The sequence below is a fragment of the Panthera leo genome, chromosome B1, assembly GCF_018350215.1.
Source record: "Panthera leo isolate Ple1 chromosome B1, P.leo_Ple1_pat1.1, whole genome shotgun sequence".
Classification (NCBI taxonomy): Eukaryota; Metazoa; Chordata; class Mammalia; order Carnivora; family Felidae; genus Panthera; species Panthera leo.
In genome coordinates this window covers 49,782,532-49,807,070 of record NC_056682.1, presented here as the reverse complement: position 1 = coordinate 49,807,070, position 24,539 = coordinate 49,782,532, and the positions used below count along the sequence as shown (strand labels likewise).

Below are 24,539 nucleotides of genomic sequence, written 5' to 3'. Positions count from 1 at the left end.
AAAAATGAATTCCAATTTTCACTTTGTGTCTCAAAGGAAAATCACAGCAGAACCAGTTTAAAACTCATAGCAGTACTTCTCAGGTCTCCTTTTGTTAAACAACAGAAATTCAGCCGAGTATTAAAAGTTAACAATTTAAAAGTTCAAATTGGCTTTATTGAACAATTTGTGAATCAGGCAGCATCCTATCTAGCAAATAGGAGCTCCATCAAGCTGTAGAAAAGGAAAGGTTTTTAAAGGTAGAGAGGGAGCCTAAAAACAAAATTACTAGCAAAGAATGCATTGTTTTAGGCAAGGTTTTCTTCCTAAGTGGAATGGAAGGGATCCATCAGTAAATTGCCTAGTACTAACCGGGAAATTCCATGTTGACTGGTTAAAGTTATATTCCTGGGGAATTTATGATATGCAATTAGGTTAGGTATTAAATCTTGGTTTGCTGAAGTGGGGCCCTTAACATAGGTGACTCCATTTTGGTACTGTGGTTTTCTAGTTAACACCTTCCTTCATTCCTCAGCTCTCTCGTTCTCTAATTGCTATCTAAGGCAATGAATGACTGTCTGAACCCCCAAACCCCCAACAAGCCAAAACCTTACTGCTTTTCTTTCTCCTCACACTTCCCCTTTGGTTCTTTATTTTATAGATCAATGCAGTTTCTCAGGCATGGTCCTTCCCCTGGCCCCAGTCATTCTGGTCTGGCTTCTCTCTCTTCATTGTAATAATCCATCCCAAAAGGAAAGAAGTCCTGTATTGTGAGAGTTGGAAATATGGATTGTGCAGAAATAGGGATAGGAGAAATCAGGGAACACTCACACACGAATAGATTTTTATTCATTTATTTGTAAGTTGAGGTTTTGGGCTTTTTCTTCCCTGCCATGAGCACACCATAAAGGCCTCTACAGGAGTTGTGTCTTGACAATGTCAGGATTCCAAACTCAATGACAATTCACTACCCATTTAACTTGGCTTCATACACGTCACACAAAACAAAGCATAATACAAAGTCACCCAACAAAGAAGATACAACAGGGGGCAAGAAATTAATGAACCAAATGTGAAGTCAGTCAGTCCCTAAGTGCACAGTTAGGGTGAGGCCGCGGTCCGGTCTAGGTCATCTCTCAGCTCACACTGCTTATTATGTTCAAAAAGTGGGCATCTCTGTTATGTTCAAGATCAATCAGTAGGGGCCTTTGGCAGCATTTGCCTTTCAAATATGATCAGAAGTTGAAGGGTTAGGGTTTGGAGAGTCTGACAGTTTGCCGTAGAAATCCCCCCTTTTGAAAGGAGTTTAATTGGGGCGCGTGGGTGGCTCAGTTGGTTAAATGTGCAACTTCAGCTCAGGTCATGATCTCACAGTTTGTGAGTTTGAGCCCCGTGTCAGGCTCTGTGCTGACAGCTCAGCTGCTTCAGATTCTGTGTCTCCCTCTGTCTCTGCCCCTGCCCTCCTTGTGCTTTGCATATCTCTCAAAAATAAATAAACATTAAAAAAACTTTTTTTTTGAAAGTTTAATCAGTCTTGGGCCTTTGCAGGCCTCTTCTGGTTCTAGTGATTATCAGCTCTTGGTTTTTCCAGGTTCTTATCAGTTCTTAGCACTTCCAGTCTGTGCCGGTTTGGGTGAAATCTGGTCTTAGCTGCAACACCCTTCGCTGCTTATGTCACTGTTTGACAGGAGTGACTCTATCTTGCTTATTACATTCACCCTCCTGTCCTTGAATTATAGTCTGCAAACTGAGATTCCTGGGTCATTAAATAGATCTATAATAGTGAATAGTTTTTGATTAAGAAGTATTCTTGCCAGGGTGCCTGGGTGGCTCAGTTGGGTAAGCTTTCAACTCTTGATTTCAGTCCAGGTTGTGATTGCATGGTTCATGGGATCAAGCCCCACATCGGGCTTTGTGCTGTTGGTGTGGAGTCTGCTTGGGATTCTCTCTCTCCCTCTTTCTCTGCCCTTCACCTGCTTGCATTCTCTCTCTCAAAATAAATAAGCATTTTTTAACTTTAAAAAAAGAAGTATTCTTGCTAATTAAATATAAATACATATGACTATAATGAAGTTGATTTGTCATGCTTTATATGCCTTTTTAGGTAGTGTATTTTATGATTACAACTAAAGTTCCTTATAAAATTCTCATTACTTTATGATGACTGTAATAAATACCTATACATGATATGCAATAGTATACAGAATACAGGTAGCCCCAAACTTTCCTATTTCTCTTCTCTAATGGGCTAAGGAAAAAAAAGACAGATTTAGACTCTGGTAAACTGACTCATTCAATTGGTAGATGTTCCCATAAGAGCCTTTCTCTGGGTTTTGGCCAGCCCTCAAATTCTTACCTTTCATCAGTCATTGATCTTGGAACTGATTAAGGGTTATCTCTGGGGAAAATTATGAAGTAACCAAAGCTTTTGTTTGGCATGCCTCCAGATTACTCTGGCATCTACTTCCTGTCTCTGGCAGTCTTTTTTCCAGGTCCTCTTATTGACATTTTCTCTCCAATCAATCATTTACACATTACTGGGGCTTTAACCCAATATACTCCCCTTCTCAGGGATATTTGCATATTTTACCTTATCTCCAATTGTGAGTGCAAAGCTTTGTTTCTGATCCTGGAGTTTGGCACTAATGAGCTAATATAGAAACTCTGGTGGGAAAGGGGCTGCCCAGGTGCCTTCTCTTGAAATTGTATCTTTAAGTATATATTTTCTCAGTTTACAAATATGGCCAGCTCCCAACTTACTGATCTTATATAACGGCAAGTTCTGAGGTCGAGTGCACTTCTGTGTATGCACTCAGGTCTTGTACACGCTTGCATGTATAAATGTGAGAAAGACAGGTAAGTGGCAAAACATCAATTTACTAATTAGGGGAAGAAGTACATGCTATTCATTAGTAATAAAATATGAAACTTACTTTCTCTGCCATTCTTCTCTCTTCCTCTAATGAATCTCTGGTATCAGACTGAACCTGGAGGGTTTTTTCTTTCTTTTTTCCAGTTTGACAAATGGACAGACTCTCAACGGAGAAGAATCTTGACAGGCCTGTTAGAACGTTGCTCCCTGGCACAGCAAAAGTTCTGCTGTCGAAAGCTTCAGGAAAAAATTCCAGCAGAAGCTCTGGATTTTACTACCAAGCTTCCAAGGGTGTTATCTTTATACATCTTTTCTTTCCTGGACCCCCGAAGCCTTTGTCGTTGTGCACAGGTAAAGGCAAAGAATTAGTGTCCAACATTTTATAGTTATAGCCTAGAAAACTCTAAAATGAGAAGGAAAAAAAAACACATGCACAAAACCAAGAAATAAGATGAGATGGTCAATATGTTTAGTCTATATAGTTTGAATTAATCCCCATCTTCTTTGTACCTAACTCTGTATTTAGTGCTCAAAAGTAGATAAAAATAATGTAAGACATCATTAGTATCCACAGAATAGTATCTGCTGGTTGGGGAGACAGATACACATATATGAAATGGTTCATCAGCAGGATAGTCTTACAGTGCATAGCATACAACTAGGATAAAATTCTAAATTGTATGGTACAGCCCATTCATAAACAGAAGAGCTCAAAATAAGGTGCTAATGAGATATGTACCAAAGACTATGAGAGTAAGAGTTCAGAGTGAGTAGACATGCTTCCAGCGGCCTTGGAAAAGGGGCTTCTGTTTTTTTATAAGTAAATCCACCATGTATTAAAGTATACTTCAGTCACTTATGAGATAAACTAGTAGCCATTTTATTAAGTGTTTCCATAGAGGTTTGTAACACTAGAAGTTACTAGTCACCATGCAGTCACATATGTGTAACATGTTAACTTTAGTTTTTAAAGTTAAGAAGATGGATGCAGTAAGAAAGATGAATTAATAAATGGTGTTAGGACAATTGGGCAGCTATCTGAAAAAAGTATTCTAGTAGGATAAAAGATTGGTATGAAATCAAAGGAAATCATAAAATACTCAAAGAAAACATAAGGAAGGAGGGCTTTGTGAGTATTCTATAATACCAGAAGCTTTTAAAGAAAATACACAATTTAGGGGCACCTGAGTGGCTCAGTCACTTAAGCCTCCGACTCTTGATTTTGGCTCAGGTCATGATGTCTCATGAGTTTGAGCCCCTCATTGGGCTCTCCACTAACAGGCTTTCTTGGGAGTCTCTCTCTATCCCCACTCCCCTCAAAATAAATAAATAAATTAAAAAAAAAAGAGTATCATATAGCTATATGATGAATTACTGTGGGGACATTAGAAAACATGTTTTCAAAACACAAAGATGCTTATAATATGTAAAATGAAGAAACACAATTTAAAATTGTGTATATAGAGTTTCCCAATTTTGTTTCACAATGCCTAGAAAAAAAGAAAAGAACTCTGTCAGGTTGTTAATAAAGGTAATCTCTGATTTTGGGGTTATGGGTATTGTTTTTCTTTTTAAATGATTATTTTATTTTATTTTATTTTATTTATTTTATTTATTTATTTTTTTTTTTTGAGAGAGAGAGAGAGAGCGAGCACACAGGGGGAAGGACAGAGAGAGAATCCCAAGCAGGCTTCAGGATGTCAGCGCAGTCTCTTTCTTAGGACTCAATCTCACATGGGATCACCACCTGAGCCAAAATCGAGACACTTAACTGACTGAGCCACCTAGGTGCCCCGGGTATTATTTTTCTTTAAACTTCTTGGAATTTTTCAAATTTTGCACACTGAGACTGTTTTCATTTGAGGGAAATGTTATTTGAAATCACTAATCCTATCATATATGTGTACCATATGTCAATCTTACAAGATCCTGGCATTATGTTTTTTTCCCAGTACTGACTGTGAAGAAAACACAGGCAGTTGTTCTTCAGCTAGATTTAAACAATGTCATTGCAGTAAAATGAGCTTTGAGTTGTTTAAAAAGATGGAGGCAGGAAGGGTCTGATAATTTCGAAAGCTCCTACCCTCCTACCTACTCTTCAATTTGCCTCATTCCTGTCTACCTTAAAAACAAGCAAAAAAAAAAACACCAAAGAGCAAAAACAAAACATACAAAAACCTTATCTACCCCCAGGGAGTGGGGGAGGGAGGGAAAAACTTAATACCCAGGTCAAAACAAGATGTAAGGAAAATAAGGGAAAGAGTGAGAATTGAGATATTTTTCTCCTCATCCCATCCCTCCGAAACCCCACCTCTCCACTGAATTCTGAGTTAATGAACCATATGGGGATTAAGGTTGCTGTTGTTTCATTTCTGCATTGAACAAAGTAGATGTGATTTCTGTTCCTGCCTGCAGGGCTCTGTCAGATTCTCTACCCTTTTTCATTCTTCCAGCTCCTGAACCTGTTATTTCTTGTAATTGTGCCCTCCCCTCTCCTGTTTGTCTCCTCTTCAGCCCAGAAAACAATGCTAAACATAATGGAACTCAGTATTTGGTAGATGGAAGGAGGAAGAGAGGGCTAGATAAATGGATGGATGAATATTATAGTGTTCTGCCTTTGTGTGTGTGCTCAAAAATTATTAATGACTTAATCTTGAAAAAGCGACTAATTTCCCAAGATTGAAATTTAGGTTTGAAGGTTAGATGTTGTCTTTGCGACTCTTACAACACGACACAGAACCCCTGGGCTGAACTTTATATATGAACTAGCTTTCAGCAAGACTTGTTCAAAATCTGAAGTAAGTTACTATAAATACTGCTGCACCATAGTAGGGTCATTTCCAACATTTGCTGGATGTGTGAGAATGACCAGAATGCCATGGGAATGGAATGTAGAGAATAAACAGTGTATGCTCTATGGAATCTTAAAGGCTACAACGGGCACACCATAAGATATCAGTAATTGCGTTCTGTTTATAAAATTTCTATTTAGTTAAATCATAAGAACGGGGGGAAAATGGAAGCATACCAAAAATGAGTAAATAATATGCAGACCTGAGTTTCTATAACCCTCCTATAACTTTCATATGAACTTCTAGGAAGTTCCAAAGTCTATTTGAGCCACGGTTGCCTTGTTTGCAACATGAGAGTAGTAATAACACCTACCTCCTTAGGTTGCTGTGGGGATGGTTAATAGGTACTTAATAAATATTAGTTGACTCTGAATCTAAGTGTGATTTAACATTTACAGAAAATCCTCCTGCCTAGGTAGAGAGCATTTCAGGTAGATAATTATTTAAGTTGTGATTTGGAGGAAAAGAACAATAGAGTTATCTCAGGTCCAGGGTGACAGCTCAAGACCTAGAAAAAATGGGCATGTAAACTGAGTTAAGTTTTTTTTTTTCTTTCCAATTACTTTTTTTCAGGTGAGCTGGCACTGGAAGAACTTAACTGAGCTGGATCAGCTCTGGATGCTCAAATGTTTACGATTTAACTGGTACATCAATTTCTCTCCAACTCCCTTTGAGCAGGGTATATGGAAGAAGCACTACATTCAAATGGTAAAAGAACTTCATGTTACCAAGCCTAAGGTACATTTGGGACGAAAAGCAACAAATATACAAATATCAGCTATTTAGGAATACCAGAGGGGAGATGGATGGGGAGGGGGCGGGGAATGGGTTAAATAGGTGATGAGGATTAAGGAGGGCACTTGTAATGAGCACCTGGTGTTGTATGTAAGTGTTGAATCACTATATTGTACACCTGAAATGAATATTACACTGTATGTTAACTAAGTGGAATTTAAATTAAAACTTAGGGGCACCTGGGTGGCTCAGTCGGTTGAGCGCCCGACTTCGGCTCAGGTCATGATCTCATGGTCCGTGAGTTTGAGCACAGTCTGGCGCTGTGCTGACAGCTCAGAGCCTGGAGCCTGCTTCGAATTCTGAGTCCACCCTCCCCTGTTCTCACTCACTCTTTCTCTCTCTCTTTCAAAAATAAATAAACATTAAAAAAACTTTTTTTAATAAATTAAAACTTAAAAAAAAAAGGGAATTCCAGAACTAAGACTAAATGATCAAACTTGAAGTTGGGGAGGGGACTTGGTTGAAAGGAAGTACACTATTAGGTCAAAATTTTCCTTTTCTGAGAACTTGATAGCCTTGTTCAAGACATCCATGCTAGTTGAGAGTCCTCATGGGACACTCCCAAAACCACAGTTCCACCCAGGAGGCTAGGACTGCGGAACTCCTCATTCTGTTCAGATTCCTGGATTTCTGTGTCTCTGACTCACACACCAAGCAATTCTGACACTGAGACTCTGTGGAGAATGTGCAGTATTTGCTATCAAAGGGTCATCAAATTTTACTTTATTAATTCAAATTTTCTGATTCTATCAGGTGAGCTAAAGTTTATTTGTGTATCATTTACAAAGAAAATTTTTCCAATAAATCTGTAATTATGGAAATGAGTAATGAGTATACTAAAGTTCTTTTTAATCTAGAAACTAAGCAATGTAAAGCATTTACATATGATCATAAAAAGTAAATAATGCAGGAATAATTTTTCTAGTTGTTTTGTCTGCATTATAACCAATGTTTATGTTCATTCTTATAGTCACAGTTAATTAGATAACTCATGGGAAAATTTTATGAGCCTTTTCTTTATGGTGTGATCTATACACATGCAGAGTTGTGCATCGTTTTGTACAATAGATAAGTTCCTGAAAATTATGTGTAAATTAAATTTTTTAAATGATTTTTAAAACCACAGGGGTATCATATCCTGTGAAAAAATTGCAGTGAATCCTTTTAAAATTGAAGAATCCTTTTGAAAGATGAATAGTCAGCTCCTAACTTGTTCATTTAGGTTTAGTTTTATTGTTTTAAAGTAGAATCCATCTACATTTAATATAGTAATAAACTATGCATAATTAATATTGTTACAATTGCAATGATAAAACTAGTCTTTCAGATTTCAGTAATGGGTGTGCTCCATGAGGATTTCTTTTTTTTTTTTTTTTTTAAACATTTATTTATTTTTGAGACAGAGAGAGACAGAGCATGAACGGGGGAGGGTCAGAGAGAGAGGGAGACACAGAATCTGAAACAGGCTCCAGGCTCTGACCAGTCAGCACAGAGCCCGATGCCGGGCTCGAACTCACATACTGCGAGATCGTGACCTGAGCCGAAGTCGGACGCTTAACCGACTGAGCCACCCAGGCGCCCCGAGGATTTCTTTTAAAAAAGAAAAGTTTAAGTTGCAGTGATGGAAGAAGTTATTTTCAAAATTACCATGACTGTGACTTCTTTTCAGATCTGATAAGGCTTTTCTTGACTCTCATTTTCAGTTGGGGGCAGGGAATGTCATTCAATAGCTGAAGCTTGGGCAGTTCTGGGGCAGAGAAGAGAAAAGTGATTAACCAGTTTGTAGAGGAAAAGAGGTTTTGAGTATTACTTATAAAACTGACTTTACAGCTTTGTCTTTAGCAATAATTCTTTTCTATAAAATATGTATAACTGTATTTAAAAATAATGAATAGTTCTGATGCGAGAAAATTGCCACCTCTTTGCTTAGTATTATATTTCTTTAGCAAACACTTTGTTATATTAAACTTTAATTTTTCTGCTTGATAAATAGACCTAAATCAGAACAACAAAGGTTAATAAAATCTACTAATAAACTTAATGATTAAAGAAATAGACCTTGGGGCACCTGGGTGGCTCAGTCAGTTGAGTGTTCAACTTCAGCTCAGGTCTTGATCTCACAGTCTGTGAGTTCGAGCCCCGCGTCAGGCTCTGTGCTGACAGCTCAGAGCCTGGAGCCTGCTTCAGATTCTGTGCCTCCCTCTCTCTCTTCCCCTCCCCTGCTCATGCTCTGTCTCTCAAGGTCTCAAAAATAAATAAAAACATTAAAAAAAAAATTAAAAAAAAAAAAAGAAATAGACCTAAGTCAGAAACACTGAAGAGTCATGTGATTAAGGTTAATAAAGTCATGTGACTAAGGTTAAAAAGTCAACTGTCAGCACCATACATACTTGAGTAATTTGTGTAGTTTCCTGTGAGGTTACTTCAGTGATGGTGAATGTAGGCAGCCACTGGAGTTTACCTTCACTCAAGCACCTCCCCCTTCCACCTCCCCCCCCACCCCCAGTACCTTGTACCTGGCATGTGCTTCAGCAGAGCTTTTGAAAGCATTTTATGAGCAAATGGTTGTGGTTAATATTAGTTTCCTCAAGCTTAACATGAAGACTGGACTAGAATGATCTTTGTAACTATCTGCAAGGCTCTGTTATCCACCCCACACAATATAATTTCAAAAAGACTCAATCTAGAAAAGGAAGAGTAAGCTGAACCCAAAGTAGATAGAAGGAAGAAATAATAAAGAGCTAATATCAATGAAATCAGAGTAAACAATAGAGAAAAATCAGTAAAACCAAAGCTGCTTCTTTGAAAACATAAATAAATTTCATAAGCTTCTAGCTAGGCTGATCAAGGAAAAAAAGAGAGAAAACATTCATTACTCGTAACAGAAATGAAAGAGGGGGCATCAGTACAGATCCTGTAAACATGAGAAGAATAATGAGAGAATACTATGAATTAGTTCACATCACTAAATTTGACCACTTAGATGAAATACAGTTTTTGAAAATACAAATTACAAAAAGTCTCAATAGGAAATAGAAAACATGAATAAATGTTTATCATTTATGAAATTGAATTCATAATTTTCCATAAAACTCTAGACCCAGATAGCTTCATTGGTGAATTCTATCACAGATTTAAGGAAGGAATACTAATTCTTTTTTTTTTTTTTTTTTTTTTTAATTTGAGAGAGAGAGCATGAGCAAGTGGAGGGGAGGGGCAGAGGGATAGAGAGAGAATCTCAAGCAGGCTCCACACTCAGCATAGAGCCTGATGCGGGGCTTGATCCCATGACCCTGGGATCATGACCTGAACTTAAATCAAGAGTCAGACACTTGGGGCACCTAGGTGGCTCAGTTGGTTGAGCAGCCGACTTTGGCTCAGGTCATGATCTCGCAGTTTGTGGGTTTGAGCCGTGTCGGGCTCTGTGCTGACAGCTCAGAGCCTGGAACCTGCTTCGGATTCTGTGTCTGTCTCTCTCTCTCTCTCTCTCTCTCTCTCTCTCTCTCTGCCCCTCCCCTGCTCATGCTCTGTCTCTCTCTGTCTCAAAAATAAATACAAACATTAAAAAAACATTTTTAAGAGTTGGATGCTCAGGGGCGGCTGGGTGGCTCAGTCGGTTGAGCCTCCAACTTCAGCTCAGGTCATGATCTCACAGTCCAGGGGTTTGAGCCCTGTGTCAGGCTCTGTGCTGACAGCTTGGAGCCTGGAGCCTGCTTCTGATTCTGTGTCTCCATCTATCTACTCCTCCCCTGCTTGCACTCTGCCTCTCTCTCTCTAAAAAATAAACAACAACAAAAAAATTAGATCTTTAAAAAAAAAAAGAAAAGTTGGACGCTCAGCCAACTGAGCCACCCAAATATTAATTCTACATAAATCCTTTTATAAAATGGAAGACAGGAACACTTCCCAACTCATTACCTTTATACCAAAACCAGATAGAACCTTTATAAGAAAAGAAAACAAAACCCCAGACTAATGTCCCTCAGGAAAACAAACATAAAAATCCTTTAAAAATATTAGCAAATTAAATCAAGTTATTTATAAAGAAAGAATAATACATGATGACCAAGTGGGATGTATCCATGGAGAGTAAGGTTGGCATAATATTAAAAAATTAAGCAATGTAATTCACGGAATAAAAGAAAAAAGATGTATGATCATTTCAGTTTATGCAACAAAAGCATTTAACAGAAGTTCAATATCCACTCATGATTTTAAAAATTCTCAAAAAGGCTTTCGGTGAACAACATTTTGTTTACTTAATACAGAGAAGTATCACAGTTTCTATTCTGTTTTGTTAAAGTGTCAAACATTTTGTTACTTTTCAGAATGAATAATGTTTGTATAAAATTACTAACACACATGAGTTTTTTCAGTACATTATTGTACATTATTGTTGTGTATTATTTATTCCCAGTAGTATTAAATAAGGTCTTCTTCAGCAAAAACAGACAGATTCTGTTTGATATAAGCTCAGAGAAATGAAATGAATGACCATTCTAAATGAGACCTGAAGAAAATATTGAATACTAAACCAATAATGAGCTATCAATTATATAAATATGAAAGGTCTTCTTAACAATCATTCATTAAATTAGTAAATATTTATTAAGTACTGTTATATGCTGGGTGCTGAGTATAAGGGTCCTAACCCTGCTTTCAAGGAGCCTAGTCTAGTGGCCTAGGACATAAACAAATACATAATTACAACACGGAGTAATACATGCTATTCTGTAATAGAAATGTATACAATGAACAGTTAACACAAGGATAAGAAACTAACTGATTCTGCTTGAAGAGATTGGGGAATTTATTAATTTTCACCAACAATTCAAGCAAACCAATTTACCACGCAAAGCTTCCCTAATCTCTTAAAAAACAAAAATTAAGCCTTTAATGGCTTCTCAACATACCATTACCACTTCCCTTAGGTTACAACCACATAAAAAACCTTATGAATTTCACACACAAAAATAGACTTTCAATTTGGGAAATTAAAGCAAAACTATTCTTTGGGAGCAGTTAAGGTTTTGAAAACCGATAAAATCTATAGTTTACCCCCCATATAACTCGAAGTTGTCCCTGTGTGTTATAGATAATTAAGCCTGGAGTACCTTTTTTGGAATGTGTACATTTTTAGGAATAAGTTAACTGCAATTGTGGAAAAATTATACAATGATGTGGTAGAAGAGGTCGCAGTACAGGATAGAGAGGTTTAGAGCGAGGACTTGAAAGCACGACAGTCCTAGATTCAAATTCTGACCCTTTGGGGTCCCTGGGTGGCTCAGTCCATTACGCATCTGACTTCAGTTCAAGTCACGATCTCACAGTTCATGAGTTTGGGCCTCGCATAGGGCTCTCTGCCATCAGCATAGAGTCCGCTTTTGACCCTCTATCCCCCTCTCCCTCTGATCTCTCCTTCCCCTGCTTGCTCTTTCTCTCTCTCTCTCTCTCTCTCTCTCTCTCTCTCTCTCTCAAAAATGAATAAACATTAAAGAAAAAAAATTCTGACCCTCTGTCTTACTACTTATGTAATAGTGGGCAAGCTCATTGGTTTATCCTATCTTCAGTTTCCGCTTCTGTAAATGAGAGTAGTAACTATTACCTTTTAGAATTAATATGAAGGTTAAATAAAATAATGCATGAAAACTTCCTGAGAAAGTACCTGACACATACAAGTACTCCTGGATTGGTGGCTGCTATAATTATTGTCACCATTATCATTGCAGTTGGGGCGATGATGATGGTGGTGATGGTGGTGTTTTGTTTTTCGTTGTAATTATTATGATGTTTTAAGAACAGAAATAATTTTCTTCTTCTAGACACCTCCAAAAGACAGGTTTGCGGTTGCTGACATTCAACCAGTTACAAGCAGTTCTCCAGAGGAAAAGCAGTTTCCAGCATCCGCTTTCCGGTCCTCTTCCTCTTTGAGAAAGAAGACTCACGGGGAGAAAGAACTCCCACCCTGGCGATCCTCTGACAAACATCCAACTGATATCATTCGCTTCAATTACCTGGACAACTGTGATCCCATTGTGCAAATCTGGCAAGGGTGAGAAGCTCCGTGCTCTTTTCTACTTATTTGCCATTAGACACAATTTGCTGGCACTTCAGTATAGGAAAAGATGAAAATAGAATTTACTGTGAAAAAAAATGCTCTTCAATGAATAGAAGCAAAAAGTAATTGAGAAGTAAACCATTATTGGTAAATTTGCCTTGTTCATTAGGTTTTGTTTGCATTTTGTAGCTCTTATAATTTCACATTACAGCTTCTTTTGATATATATTTTTTTAATGTTTATTTATTTTTGAAAGAGAGAGAGACACAGAGCATAAGCAGAGGAAGGACAGAGAGATTGGAAGACACGGAATTTGAAGCAGGCTCCAGGCTCCGAGCTGTCAGCACAGAGCCCAACACGGGGCTCAAACTCACGAACCATGAGATCATGACCTGAGCCAAAGCTGGACACTTAACTGACTGAACCACCCAGGCGCCCCTTCTTTTGATATTTTAATACTTCAGGTTTCAGTCTAGCACCATAGAATTCATTCTGGTCTTTTCCTTTTCCATATTTACACCTCCCTTCTCTGACAGTGAGAAACCAGTCTCTCATATTTATTTATGCAAGTTATATATGTACATATATAATTTTGATTATATACTATATATATAATTTATATAAAAATTGCATACTATACACACACACACATACATGAACAGTATGTATTTACTTACAAATACTGAAAGTAATTTTAAAATTGCTAACCTATTTCATTATTAAAACAAATCTGCTGGGGCGCTTGGGTGGCTTGGTCGGTTAAGCATCCGACTTCAGCTCAGGTCACGATCTCGCGGTCCGTGAATTCGAGCCCTGCGTCGGGCTCTGTGCCGACAGCTCAGAGCCTGGAGCCTGTTTCAGATTCTGTGTCTCCCTCTCTCTGTGACCCTCCCCCGTTCATGCTCTGTCTCTCTCTGTCTCAAAAATAAATAAACGTTAAAAAAAAAAAATTAAAAAAAAAAAACAAATCTGCTAACTAGACAGTATTTGCTTATGGTTCTTTTTTTTTTTAATGTTTATTTTTGAGCAAGAGAGAGTGCAAGCGAGGGAAGGGCAGAGAGAAAAGGAGACACAGAATCCAAGGCAGGCCCTAGGCTCTAGGCTCCAACGTGTCAGCACAGAGCCCAACATGGGACTCAAACCCACAAACCATGAGATCATGACCTGAGCTGAAGTTGGACGCTTAACCAACTGAGCCAGGCAACCCTGTTTATGGTTCTTTTTGACTTTAGTCTGAGGGCATATATTCATAACACTGTGTTCAAAAGTTATGTGGGTTCTTTTTTTAAATATCTCCCTTCACTGTGGTTTGTTACATAGTTCTAAAGTTCAAACTACATAAAAGCAAACAAGAAGTGGGCGCCTGGGTGGCTCAGTAGGTTAAGCCTCTGGCTCTTAATTTCGGTTCAGGTCATGATCCCAGAGTTAGTGAGATCAAACCCTAAATCGGGCTCTGTGCTGACAGTGTGGAGCCTGCTTGGGATTCATTCTCTCTCTCTCTCTCTCTCTCTCTCTCTCTCTCCCTCTCTGCCTTCTCCCCCCAATAAATAAATAAAAACTCTTTTTAAAATGTATACGGAAAGTGCACAAAAGGTATACTCAGAGAAGTGCCACACCCCCATCTCTTCCATTCCTCTCCCATCCTGTCATCTTTTCCACCCCATTCCCACTAACAAACCTAATTATTTTACCATTTTCAACTATCTGATTGGCAAACAGTTTAAAGGTTGACAATACATTCTGTTGGTGAGGCTATGGGCAAACAGGCACCTCATACATTGCTAGTAGGAATATAAATTGGCACAAACCTTATAGAGGGATATTTGGCAATTACCCAGCAAAAATACATATGTCTTTACATTTTGACCCCAAAATCCCACTTCTAGGAATCAACCTTGAAAATAAGAAAAGTAGGGGCACCTGGGTGGTTCAGTCAGTTAAGTGTCTGACTCTTGATTTTGGCTCAGGTCGTGATCTCATGGTTAGTGAGTTTGAGCCCTGTATCGGGCTCTGCAGCGTGGAGCCTCCTTGGGATTCTCTCTCTCCCTTTCTCTCTCTGCCTCTCCCCTGCTCACACTTTCTCTCTTGTCTCTGAAAATAAATAAACTTTAAAAAAAGAAAATATGAGAAGTATATCTGTATAAGGATATTTATTGCAGGGGTGTTTCCTATTTTAAAGTATTGGGAATAACTTAAATTTTCATACATGGAGAATGTCTGTTGAATAAACTGGGTATGGTCCATTCACACAATGGAGTACTAGGCACATATGAAAATGAGGAAGAGCTCTCTGAACTGATTGGCAGTAAGAAGGTATGTTAAGGGAGAGAGGCACATTTCAAGAGAGTATCTGTAGTATGCCACCCATAGTACAGAAAGAAGAGAAAGTAAGAAAATATACATCTGTGTCTGTATATACACATGTATCTGTTTGTTAATATACACATACATACATGTTTACAGAATAAATAAGAAATAAAGGAAATAAATTTTGAAATGTTTTGTAATGTTTTAATATGTCTGCTATGTTTTCAGAATATATTTAAACAGATTAACATCAAGGCAGCATAAGATAGTGAAAGTGTACAGGCTCTGGAGCCATATTGCTTGGGTTCAAATCCAGACTCCCACATTTCTAGCTTTGTGATCCTGGGGAGTTCCGTAATTTCTCTGTGCCTTAGTTTCCACACCTGTAAACTGGCAATAATAGTAATACCTAGCTCATAGGATCCCTGTGAGGTAATCCTCATATATGCAACATGCCTACGAAAGCGCCTAACACGTAGTAAGTAAGCACTTATTTTGTAGGATGGTTTACTCAAATTATATTATGTGGCTATAGTAAAAGAAAGGGTAATCCCACAAAGTCTGCTGAGTTGGGGACATTCAGATTACTTGTGTATTTTGTATTTTCAGGACTACTCGAGTCCCTTTGGAGGTGAGATGAGAGTGGTATCCCAAATTAGGCAAGAATCAAGCTCTTTGAGGGTGCAGACCATGTGCCTTACTCATTTTTATATCATCACTGACTAGCTTTGCAATACTCATTAACTGATTTTGCAAGAAGTTTAGCCTTTCTGTTCATAAACTTTAAATTTTAGTTGCATCAGAAAAAAATCTAATTGAGTTGCTAATAACTTAGAAAGTACTGGGCGAAAAAAACAAAAATCAAGGTACAAAACAGAATTTTAGGAGTGACTCAGTTGGTTGAGCATCCAACTCAAAATTTCAGCTCAGGTCATGATCTCATGGTGGCGAGATCAAGATTGAGTCCCATTTTGGGCTCCACACTGGGCATGGAGCCTGCTTGAGGTTGTCTCCCTCCCTCTCCCACCCCCCCTCCCCCACTTGCATGCATGCACACTCTCTCCCTCAAAAAAATAAAATAAAACAAATTTTGGGGGCACCTGGGTGGCTCAGGTGGTTAAGCGTCCAACTCTTGGTTTCAGCTCAGGTCATGGTCTCACAGTGTTCATGGGTTTGCTGCGCTGACAGTATGGAGCCTGCTTGGGATTCTCTGTCTCCCTCTCTCTCTCTGCCCCTCTTGCATGTGCTCTCTTTCTCACTCAAAAGTAAATAAATAAAACTTAAAAAAAAAAAAAAGCAGAGTTTAAAAGAAATACTACCATTTATATTAAAATGGGTGGGAGGGTGCCTGGGGTGGCTCATTTGTTAAGCCTCTGACTTTGGCTCAGGTCATGATCTCACAGTTCATGATCTCACAGTTCATGAGTTTCAGTCCCACATCAGGTGAGCTTGAGCCCTGCTTCTCTCTCTGTCTCTCCCTCTTCCTCTGCCCCTCATGGGATTCTCTCTCTCTCGAAAAAAAAAAAAAAAAAAGGTGGAGGAGAAAGAATATATATATATATATATATATATATATATATATATATACACACATATATCCATAAAATATCTATACATAAAGTATCTTTGGAATATACACAAGAAACTGATACTATACTGTTTGCCTTCAAGGAGAACTGTAAGTTGGAGACAAGAATAGATGGAAAAATTTCACTGTACATCCTTTTGAACTCTTGAATTTTGAATCATTGTGAATGTATTGACTATGTATTGATCAATGTATTCCTGAAGATAGTATTTAAGAGTTTGTGTGTGGCCCTTATACTGGACTATGGTGGTAAATAGGAGAGAGACAAACTTAGATACCCAGGCATATGAATGGTACATTAACATGAGATAAACTGATAATGTCCTGAGTTTTCTGTGAAACTCAGATACCATTTATGAAAGGCAATAATCACATTAAGTGTTAATGCACTGAACACCCAATTAAAAGACAGAGATTATAGAATGGGTAAAAAGGCAAGAACTGACCATATACTTTTTACAAGAGACACACCTTAAATACAAAGACACAGATAGGTTTAAAAGTGAAGTGATGGAAAGAGATGTACCATGCAAAGAGTAAGCATAAGAAGGCTAGGATGACCACTAATATCAAATAAAAGAGCCATCAGGACAAAGAGTATTACCAAAGATAAAGAGGGACATTTCATAATGATACAGGGGTTAACTAAAGAGGAAGATATAACTGTTACAAATGCATATCTACTTAATTACAAGGCTCAAAGTACTTAAGAGAAAAATTGATGGATCTAAAGAGATAAATAGACAATTCCATGAACACCCTTTTTTAAGTGCATGTGCTACATTCACCAAGACAGACACGATGCTTGGACTCTTCAAAAAGTCAGTGCCATGAGGAAAAAAAGAAGTGGGAAAAATGTTCTAGACATAAGAAACATAACAACCAAATGCAGTTTGAATCTATATAGGATTCTGATTTAAAAAAAAAAAAAAAAAAAGACTGGGGTGCCTGGGTGGCTCAGTCGGTTAAGCATCCGACTTCAGTTCAGGTCATGATCTCACAGTTTGTGAGTTCAAGCCCCACATCAGGCTCTGTGCTGACAGCTCAGAGCCTGGAACCTGCTTCAGATTCTGGGTCTCCCTCTCTCTCCCCCTCCCCTGCTCACTCCGTGTCTCTCTCTCTCAAAAATAAATAAACATTAAAAAAAAAAAAAAAGGTTATAGAAGACATTCTTGGAACAATTGCAGAAATTTGAATATGAATTGAATATTAAATGATATTAAAGAATTACCATTCATTTTCCAAAGTATGATGACACTAATGTGGTTAGGTTAGGCAAATACTCTCTGAGAAGATGAGTATTGAAGTATTTAGGGGTGAAGTGTCTGTAATTTATTTTCTTACAGTATGGGAAAAATGCATACATACATATATATACACACATACATATATACGTGATGTGTGTATCTATATATATGTATCTATATAGAGAGAGGGATAAAGCAAAAATATCAAAATGTTAGTAATTGTTGAATCTAGTTGGAGAGTATATGGGTAATCAGTGTGCTATTCTTTCAAATGTTCTTTATATTCAAAAGTTCTTAATTAAAAGTTGGGGGACATTTTTGAAAACTAAGCAACAAGAAATATTTGAGCAAGGCTGGACTTTTTAAATAAAAATGTTTATACTGGATATTCAAATATCAAAATACAACCACTTGTAACCATCAGCTAGCATTAACAGTTTTGAACTCATGACCAATCTGGTTTCATTTATCCCTCACCCCTTGTTCCCTTTCCCCAGGTTACTTTGAAGACAAATCTAAAGGTTGTATTATTTCATTCATATATATTTCAATATATATTGAAATTGTGATATTTCATATCACATCTAAATCCATGGATGATTTCGTAATAAATCAAATATCAAACCAGTTTTGAGGTATCTTTGTCTGATAAAAGGTATTTTTAAACAGTTGGTTTGTTTAATCAGCTTCCATATAAGGTTTGCATGTTGTATTTAGTCCATGTGTCACTTAAATCTTTTTTTTTTTCTTTTTTCTTTTTTTGGATCTATAGGCTTATCCTCTGTCCTTTTTTTCTCCCCTTGCAATTTGTTTGTTATAGAAATCAGGCTATTTATTCTGTAGAGCTTCTCACATTCTGATTTTGCTGATTGTACTCCCAACGTGCAGCTTGGCATGTCCCTCTGTCTCCTGTACTTGGCCATACTGGTGGTCAGAGCTAGAGGCTTGAGGAGATAGGATCATGTACTTCCATCATGAGGTGCAAATCTCCGGTTGTCTCTTTTTTTGTGATGTTAGTGGCTATTGAGGATCATTGCTTACATCCATTACTTCAGGCAGACTTTTTTGGAAAGTGCCAGAGAATAAATGCTTTACAGGATATATCTCTGTCACAACTGTTCGACTTTGCCATTGTAGTCTGAAAACAGTCAAAGACGAGATGCAAAAAAATATAAGCATGACTATGTCCCCATATAACTTTATTTACAAAAATAGGCATTGGGCCAGAGTTCACCTCTGGGCTGCAGTTTGCTGATCCCTACTTTATCCTAATATATATGATAGTTTTAGAAAACCAATACTAATATTAATACAAACAATAGGATTACTAAAAAACAGTTTAAGATTTCTTTGCCTGTATTTTTGTCCTTAGTTCTTAGTAGAATACTACAAAGAATATGCGGACAAATTACTGTGTTAAAGTCCCATGAACTAACTAATTCCTCCATGTGTAATAATGCCACTAACTCCATAGACAAGGTTGTTTCTTTTATTTGTTCTTAGATTTTAGGGATTTTCTTCCTTTGTTTTATTTTATAATTTTGAGAAAAATTGAGATGGTTCCAAAGTCAAATATATAAAACAAAGTATATTTGGAGAAGTCTAGCTTCTGTTCCTACCCCTCCATACTGTTCTTTGTTCTTGATTGGATCACATAGGGATCCTACTTATAGGTAACCATTTTTCAAGATGTTATGGTGTCGTCCTTCCATTTAAAAAAATTTAAGCAAATACACACAGGCGTTTTTGAAATAAACATACCACTTTATTCACCTTTCTTTTTTTTTTTTTTTAACATTTTTAATGTTTATTTATTTTTGAGAGAGAGACAGAGTGTGAGCAGGGGAGGGGCAGAGAGAGACACACACAGAATCCAAAGCAGACTCCAGGCTCTGAGCTGTCAGCACAGAGCCTGACATAGGGCTCAAACCCATGAACTGCAAGATCATGACCTGACCTAAGTCAGAAGCTTAACCAACTGATCCACCCAGGCACCCCCACCTTTCTTTTTTCATGTAACAATATATCCTGGTGATCACTCCACAGTTGTATGTAGAATTACCCTGCCTTACTTTTTATAGCTCATGGTACTCCATTGTGTGGATGCATCAGAGTTTATTCAACCAGTTCTCTTATGATCTACATTTGGCCCATTTCCACTTGAGTGAAAACAATCATTTAAATCATAGGAACAACAAAATCAAACAGACAAATAGCCATGCAAATTTAAAATGATTGTTTGTAATTTTCCAATGATTTCTAATTTACAGAAGGAGGAAAAGACATGAAATGAACCCAGATTTCAGCCGACAGTCACATGATAAGAAAAATAAATTGCAGGATAGATCTAAACTAAGGAAAGCACAGTCACTGGTAAGTATTGCTTACAAAAGCTTCCCCACCATAACATTTGTGAAGATTGCTGGATCTTGAATCCTATTTGTGAAACTAAATTTGTTTTTTTTAATCAGAATCATCAAGTGGTGGTTTAAATTCTGGTCTCTGACAAGCTGTGTGACCTTAAAGACATCTTTTATTTAATTTCTCTTAGGTTCTATTTAAAAAAATTTTTTTGAGTATAGTTGACGTACAATGCTGCATTAATTTCAGGTGTATAAAGGAGTGACTTAACATCTCTATATGTTAAGCTTTGCTCACCACAAGTTGTAGCTACCATCTGATGACACCACACAACGCTATCATAATATCAGTGCCTGTAATCCCTGTGCTGTACCTTTTATTTATTTATTTTTAATATTTTAAGTGTTTATTTTTGAGAGAGAGAGAGAGGGAGAGAAACAGAGTGGGGGAGGGGCAGAGAGAGAGAGAGAGAGACATAGAATCAAGAGCAGGCTCCAGGCTCCGAGCTGTCAGCACCAGCCCAACACAGGGCTTGAACCCACAATCATGACCTGAGCCAAAGTTGGACGCTTAACCAACTGAGCCACCCAGGCACCCCTGTAGCTTTTATTACCATGAGACTCTACACCTCTATTTTCTTATCTGCTAAAAAAATAAAAAATAAAAAACAGACTGGATGAAGTGAAATGGATGAATCTGCTTTGAAAGTATACAATATAAAGGGAGCACAATTATCATTGGTTCTTTCTTCTGCTGTGAGTCTGTTGGGGTGGGGGGTCTCTATAGATTATTTCCTTATAGAGTGAAGGTTCCACTGACCTAAGAAAAAGGTATGCTTTCCTGCTCCCAGTGGGGCATGATTGTAAAAGTGCATTTGAAGTAACTTCAGAAAAAAGGAATTAGGAATTTTTCTTTCCCCAGTTAAAAAATAGCTAATTGACTACCTAATAAAGTCAGTGATTGTGATTAGGGAACATTATTATTTCAGAGCAGAGTTTCCCAAATTGTGGTTATGTACCCCCAGTGGATCTCTCTCAGCCCGTATGAGTCTTTGGAGCAAAGTAGAAGAGAATAAGGATGAAATAAAAAGTTCATTTTAGCAGTAAAGATTTAGGGAAAAAAAGCTGAGAATACACACGCAAGGAAAATTAATGTAAAGTGGATGTCAATTGGGAGAGGAATAAGTATGTACTCGTGAATAAATCACTTTTATAGCTCTCTTTTAAAGCTCTATTACTTTCTGTTTAAATGTATTTTCAAGTGTTATGTTTCAAAAAAAAGAGAGAGCTTTTATAAAATGAGCTTTTTTAAAAATAGGGCAGTCTGTATTCTGAGGGGCCAATTTTGTTGGACTGGATGAGGCTTATCACAGACATATGTACAGATGCCCAAGGGAATGAGGAAGCTGAAAGCAGAGCAGTAAAATTGTCAGTGAAAACCATTAATTGAGAAAAATAACTTTATGAGGCTTATCACATAGGCCATTTAGGCATGCTTCTGCCTGGTTTCCAGGCCCCTCCTGGGCCAGGAGTAGAAGAGAAATCCAGGGGAGAGCCAGGAATTTAAAGCACATAAAAGTTGATGGTTGATGTATGCTTACAAATTATCAGCACAGTCAAACATTTCTCTGGCCTAAAAAACAAAACAAAATCAAAGGCTAAACAGAAGCCTTCCCCATGGGCTTTTGACATTAACCATCTGTCACACACTAGAGGGGCTTGCTTAAGTTAAAAAATTCATTATATTTATAAACTTTAAAAGTTGTGCTAATTAAAGCTGGAAGGGAAACCAGGGCAAATTAAACAATGATGGAGAACAACGAAGCTATTAATAAAATGAAGTGTGCAATGGTGGTGATCTACTTGTGTTGTTTATGTAAATGTACTAATTATAATCACTATTTATGCTTCGTACTTTTGATAAGGAGCAGAAAGCACAATTAAACCCTCCAAAAGTGTGCTAGGATCTTTTTCTCAGTCTGATCTGGCCGTTTGGGCCACGAGGCTGCATGTGGCTAAGGTTTCCCCCTCTCCAGGCAGTGGCAGTTTGCTCTCTCAGTGGGCCACGTAGCTCAGAGGAAATAAGCAACCTCCTAAGTGATGCAAGGCGATTGTGCAAATTTTGGAAATGCTGGATGTGGGACCACAGAGAAGAGGAAATGGGTTTTGAAGAAATTGAATTAGGGGACAGAAGGAGAGAAGCAAGGAAAACTCTGAGAATTGCCACTATGGAGAGGGTGGTGGACAAAGCCCCATGCAATTGCAGCAGAGGGAACCCTGTGTTCATTTGATAGAAAGGTCTCACGTCATTAAGATAGGTGTATGTAGGAAGATTTCAGGAGGAACTAGAGAAACGGGAGCAGGCAGAACTCGGGAGCATATTATTAAGGTGAGGATGAGAAGGACAGACCCACAAAGCTCTGCCCAGCAGGTGCCTGACACCTGAACACTGAGTCTTTCTTGCCCCTGTAAGCAGAAAATACTTGGATACTTGGAAAAGGTAGAGCTTTGTGGAATGGAAGGGTTGAAACAGAACAAAGCTCGGGAGTATAAGAGAATACAGAGAATATTCCTTAAGTCATCTCTCCAGGACCGTGGCCATGAGGCTACTGAGACCCGTCTTCTTCACTTTTTGTCTGTCATGATTTATAGTTTTCAAATATGAGAAATGTCTCCAAAAAGAGAAATCTGCTTAGGGAAACAGTTTCAAATCCACATGTATTACGGTGAACTTGTGATGTTTTGTATTATTTACTAGACTTGAGTTTTCAAAACCTGCCCATTTAAAGGGTACCTGATTTCCATGTATGGCTTTCAATTCTAAAGCTGCCTCTTTACAGCTGTTTCATTTAACCCCTTCTGGTGTGAATCATTGATAGAAGATGGGAATAAAGCCTAGGTCTGATCACTAATGCTTTATAATTTTGAAGATTGTTTATTAAAATTATATAAAGAAATGTCCGTTGCTCTTAGTTATTAAAATTTCATAAAGAACAAAGCAATTTAAATATATAAACGCCACAGTACAGCAAGTACTATCTTTTAAAAAAAATTTTTTTTTAAGTTTATTTATTTATTTTGAGAGTGAGAGAGAGCGCGAGCGTGCGCGTGTGCGTGGGAGCAAGCAGGGGAAGGGCAGAGAGAGGGAATCCCAAATGGGTTTAGAGCCTTCAGCACAGAGCCAGACATGGGGCTTAACATGGGGCTCAAACCCAAGAACTATGAGATCATGACCTGAGCCCAAGTCAAGAGTCACCCAACTGCCTGAGCCACCCAGGGACCCCAGCAAGTACTATCTTAAGAAAATTTTCCATCTTGTATAAAGACATGGGAATTTCTTTTTTTTTTTTTTTTTCTCCAAATCTTAACAGCCAGACCTACAATGCCTGTTCAGGAAGGGGAAAGAGGGAGCTGTCTCCTTGGGGGAAAGCTTTGATGAGCTTGTGGGGAGGGATGCCACCTTGAGGGCTTGGATGTTACAGGCACCTGGTCTCCAGAGGAAGGGAAACCTGCTCTGCCGGAGATTAGAGGAAGTTTGTTGTTTCTCTTCCAGCTTGGGAGGAGGGAGAGAAGTGGTGGAGAAAGAGCCAGCCAGGTGCTGAGACAGGTCGGGAAGTGAGGCCAGGACCCATTCAGATCCGAATTTATTTGCTGTTACTGAGATGTAAACCCCGCCTTCCATCTCTACAGTAAATTCTCAATTTACACATGGAAGCAAGATCTCGGAAGTCTAGAAGACAGGAAAAACAAAACCTCCTGGGACAATTCACAAAAACTGAAGGGTGGGCTTTGGACGTCCTGGGACCTGGAGGTAAACTCAGAGGACCCCAGCTGACATCTTGTTTCATGTCATTTTTCTTTTTCTTTTTCCTACCAAGTTAAGTGTAAAAACATTAAGTACCTTTTAGCTCACACTGCTTTTTCTTGGCGATCAGAGAAGTCCTCACTTTCTAGGTTCTGATCTGGCCACGGATTTCAAAAAGCTTGCTGTTTCAGACCATTCACCTAAATGCTAGTAACAAAAGCCTTTAATTGCCTGCTTACTCTAATTGCTCTAGATAAGACCTTATCTTTTTCTGTACTCTGCTAATTCAAGCTTCTGCAGTTACCTTCCAACGCTTTCCAAGCTAACTTGGTTTTTAGAGTCCTGATCTTTTAAATGCTTCTGTAAGCTTTGTCACCTTTTTTTCATCCCCTCTCTGAATCAGAAGAGGAGGAAAAAAGAATATACTCCAAAGTGATAGCTGATTCTTGTCGTGAAAGAACAATGGCTTAAGAATCAGGAAAGCCAGTTTTCTGGCCTCTGCTCTACAATTAACTAGCAGTCACTCAACCTTTGAGTTTTCATTTTCCCATTTATAAAATGAGAGTTTGGATCCCACCATCTTTAAAGTCCATTCCTGTCTAACTAAAGCCTGGAGCTGCAGAACCCCACAGTCCCCTGCACATTTATTCCCTGGTTTCTTCTGATGCCAGAGGGA

The 24,539-nt window shown here is 38.1% G+C and overlaps 1 protein-coding gene across 2 annotated transcripts in view; it reads left to right on the top strand.

The window, feature by feature from the left end:
- The window catches only part of FBXO16 (F-box protein 16), a 54,799-nt gene that overhangs the window by 21,678 nt on the left and 8,582 nt on the right, over nucleotides 1-24,539 (top strand). The window contains exons 4-7 of one of the 2 annotated variants that reach the window (XM_042933884.1): nucleotides 2,996-3,202; nucleotides 6,277-6,411; nucleotides 12,321-12,550; nucleotides 19,969-20,071. In XM_042933884.1, the coding sequence (XP_042789818.1) occupies nucleotides 2,996-3,202; nucleotides 6,277-6,411; nucleotides 12,321-12,550; nucleotides 19,969-20,071 (675 nt within the window). Of the gene's footprint in view, nucleotides 1-2,995; nucleotides 3,203-6,276; nucleotides 6,442-12,320; nucleotides 12,551-19,968; nucleotides 20,072-24,539 lie in introns of both variants that reach the window. The other variant, XM_042933883.1, reaches the window with a different exon arrangement.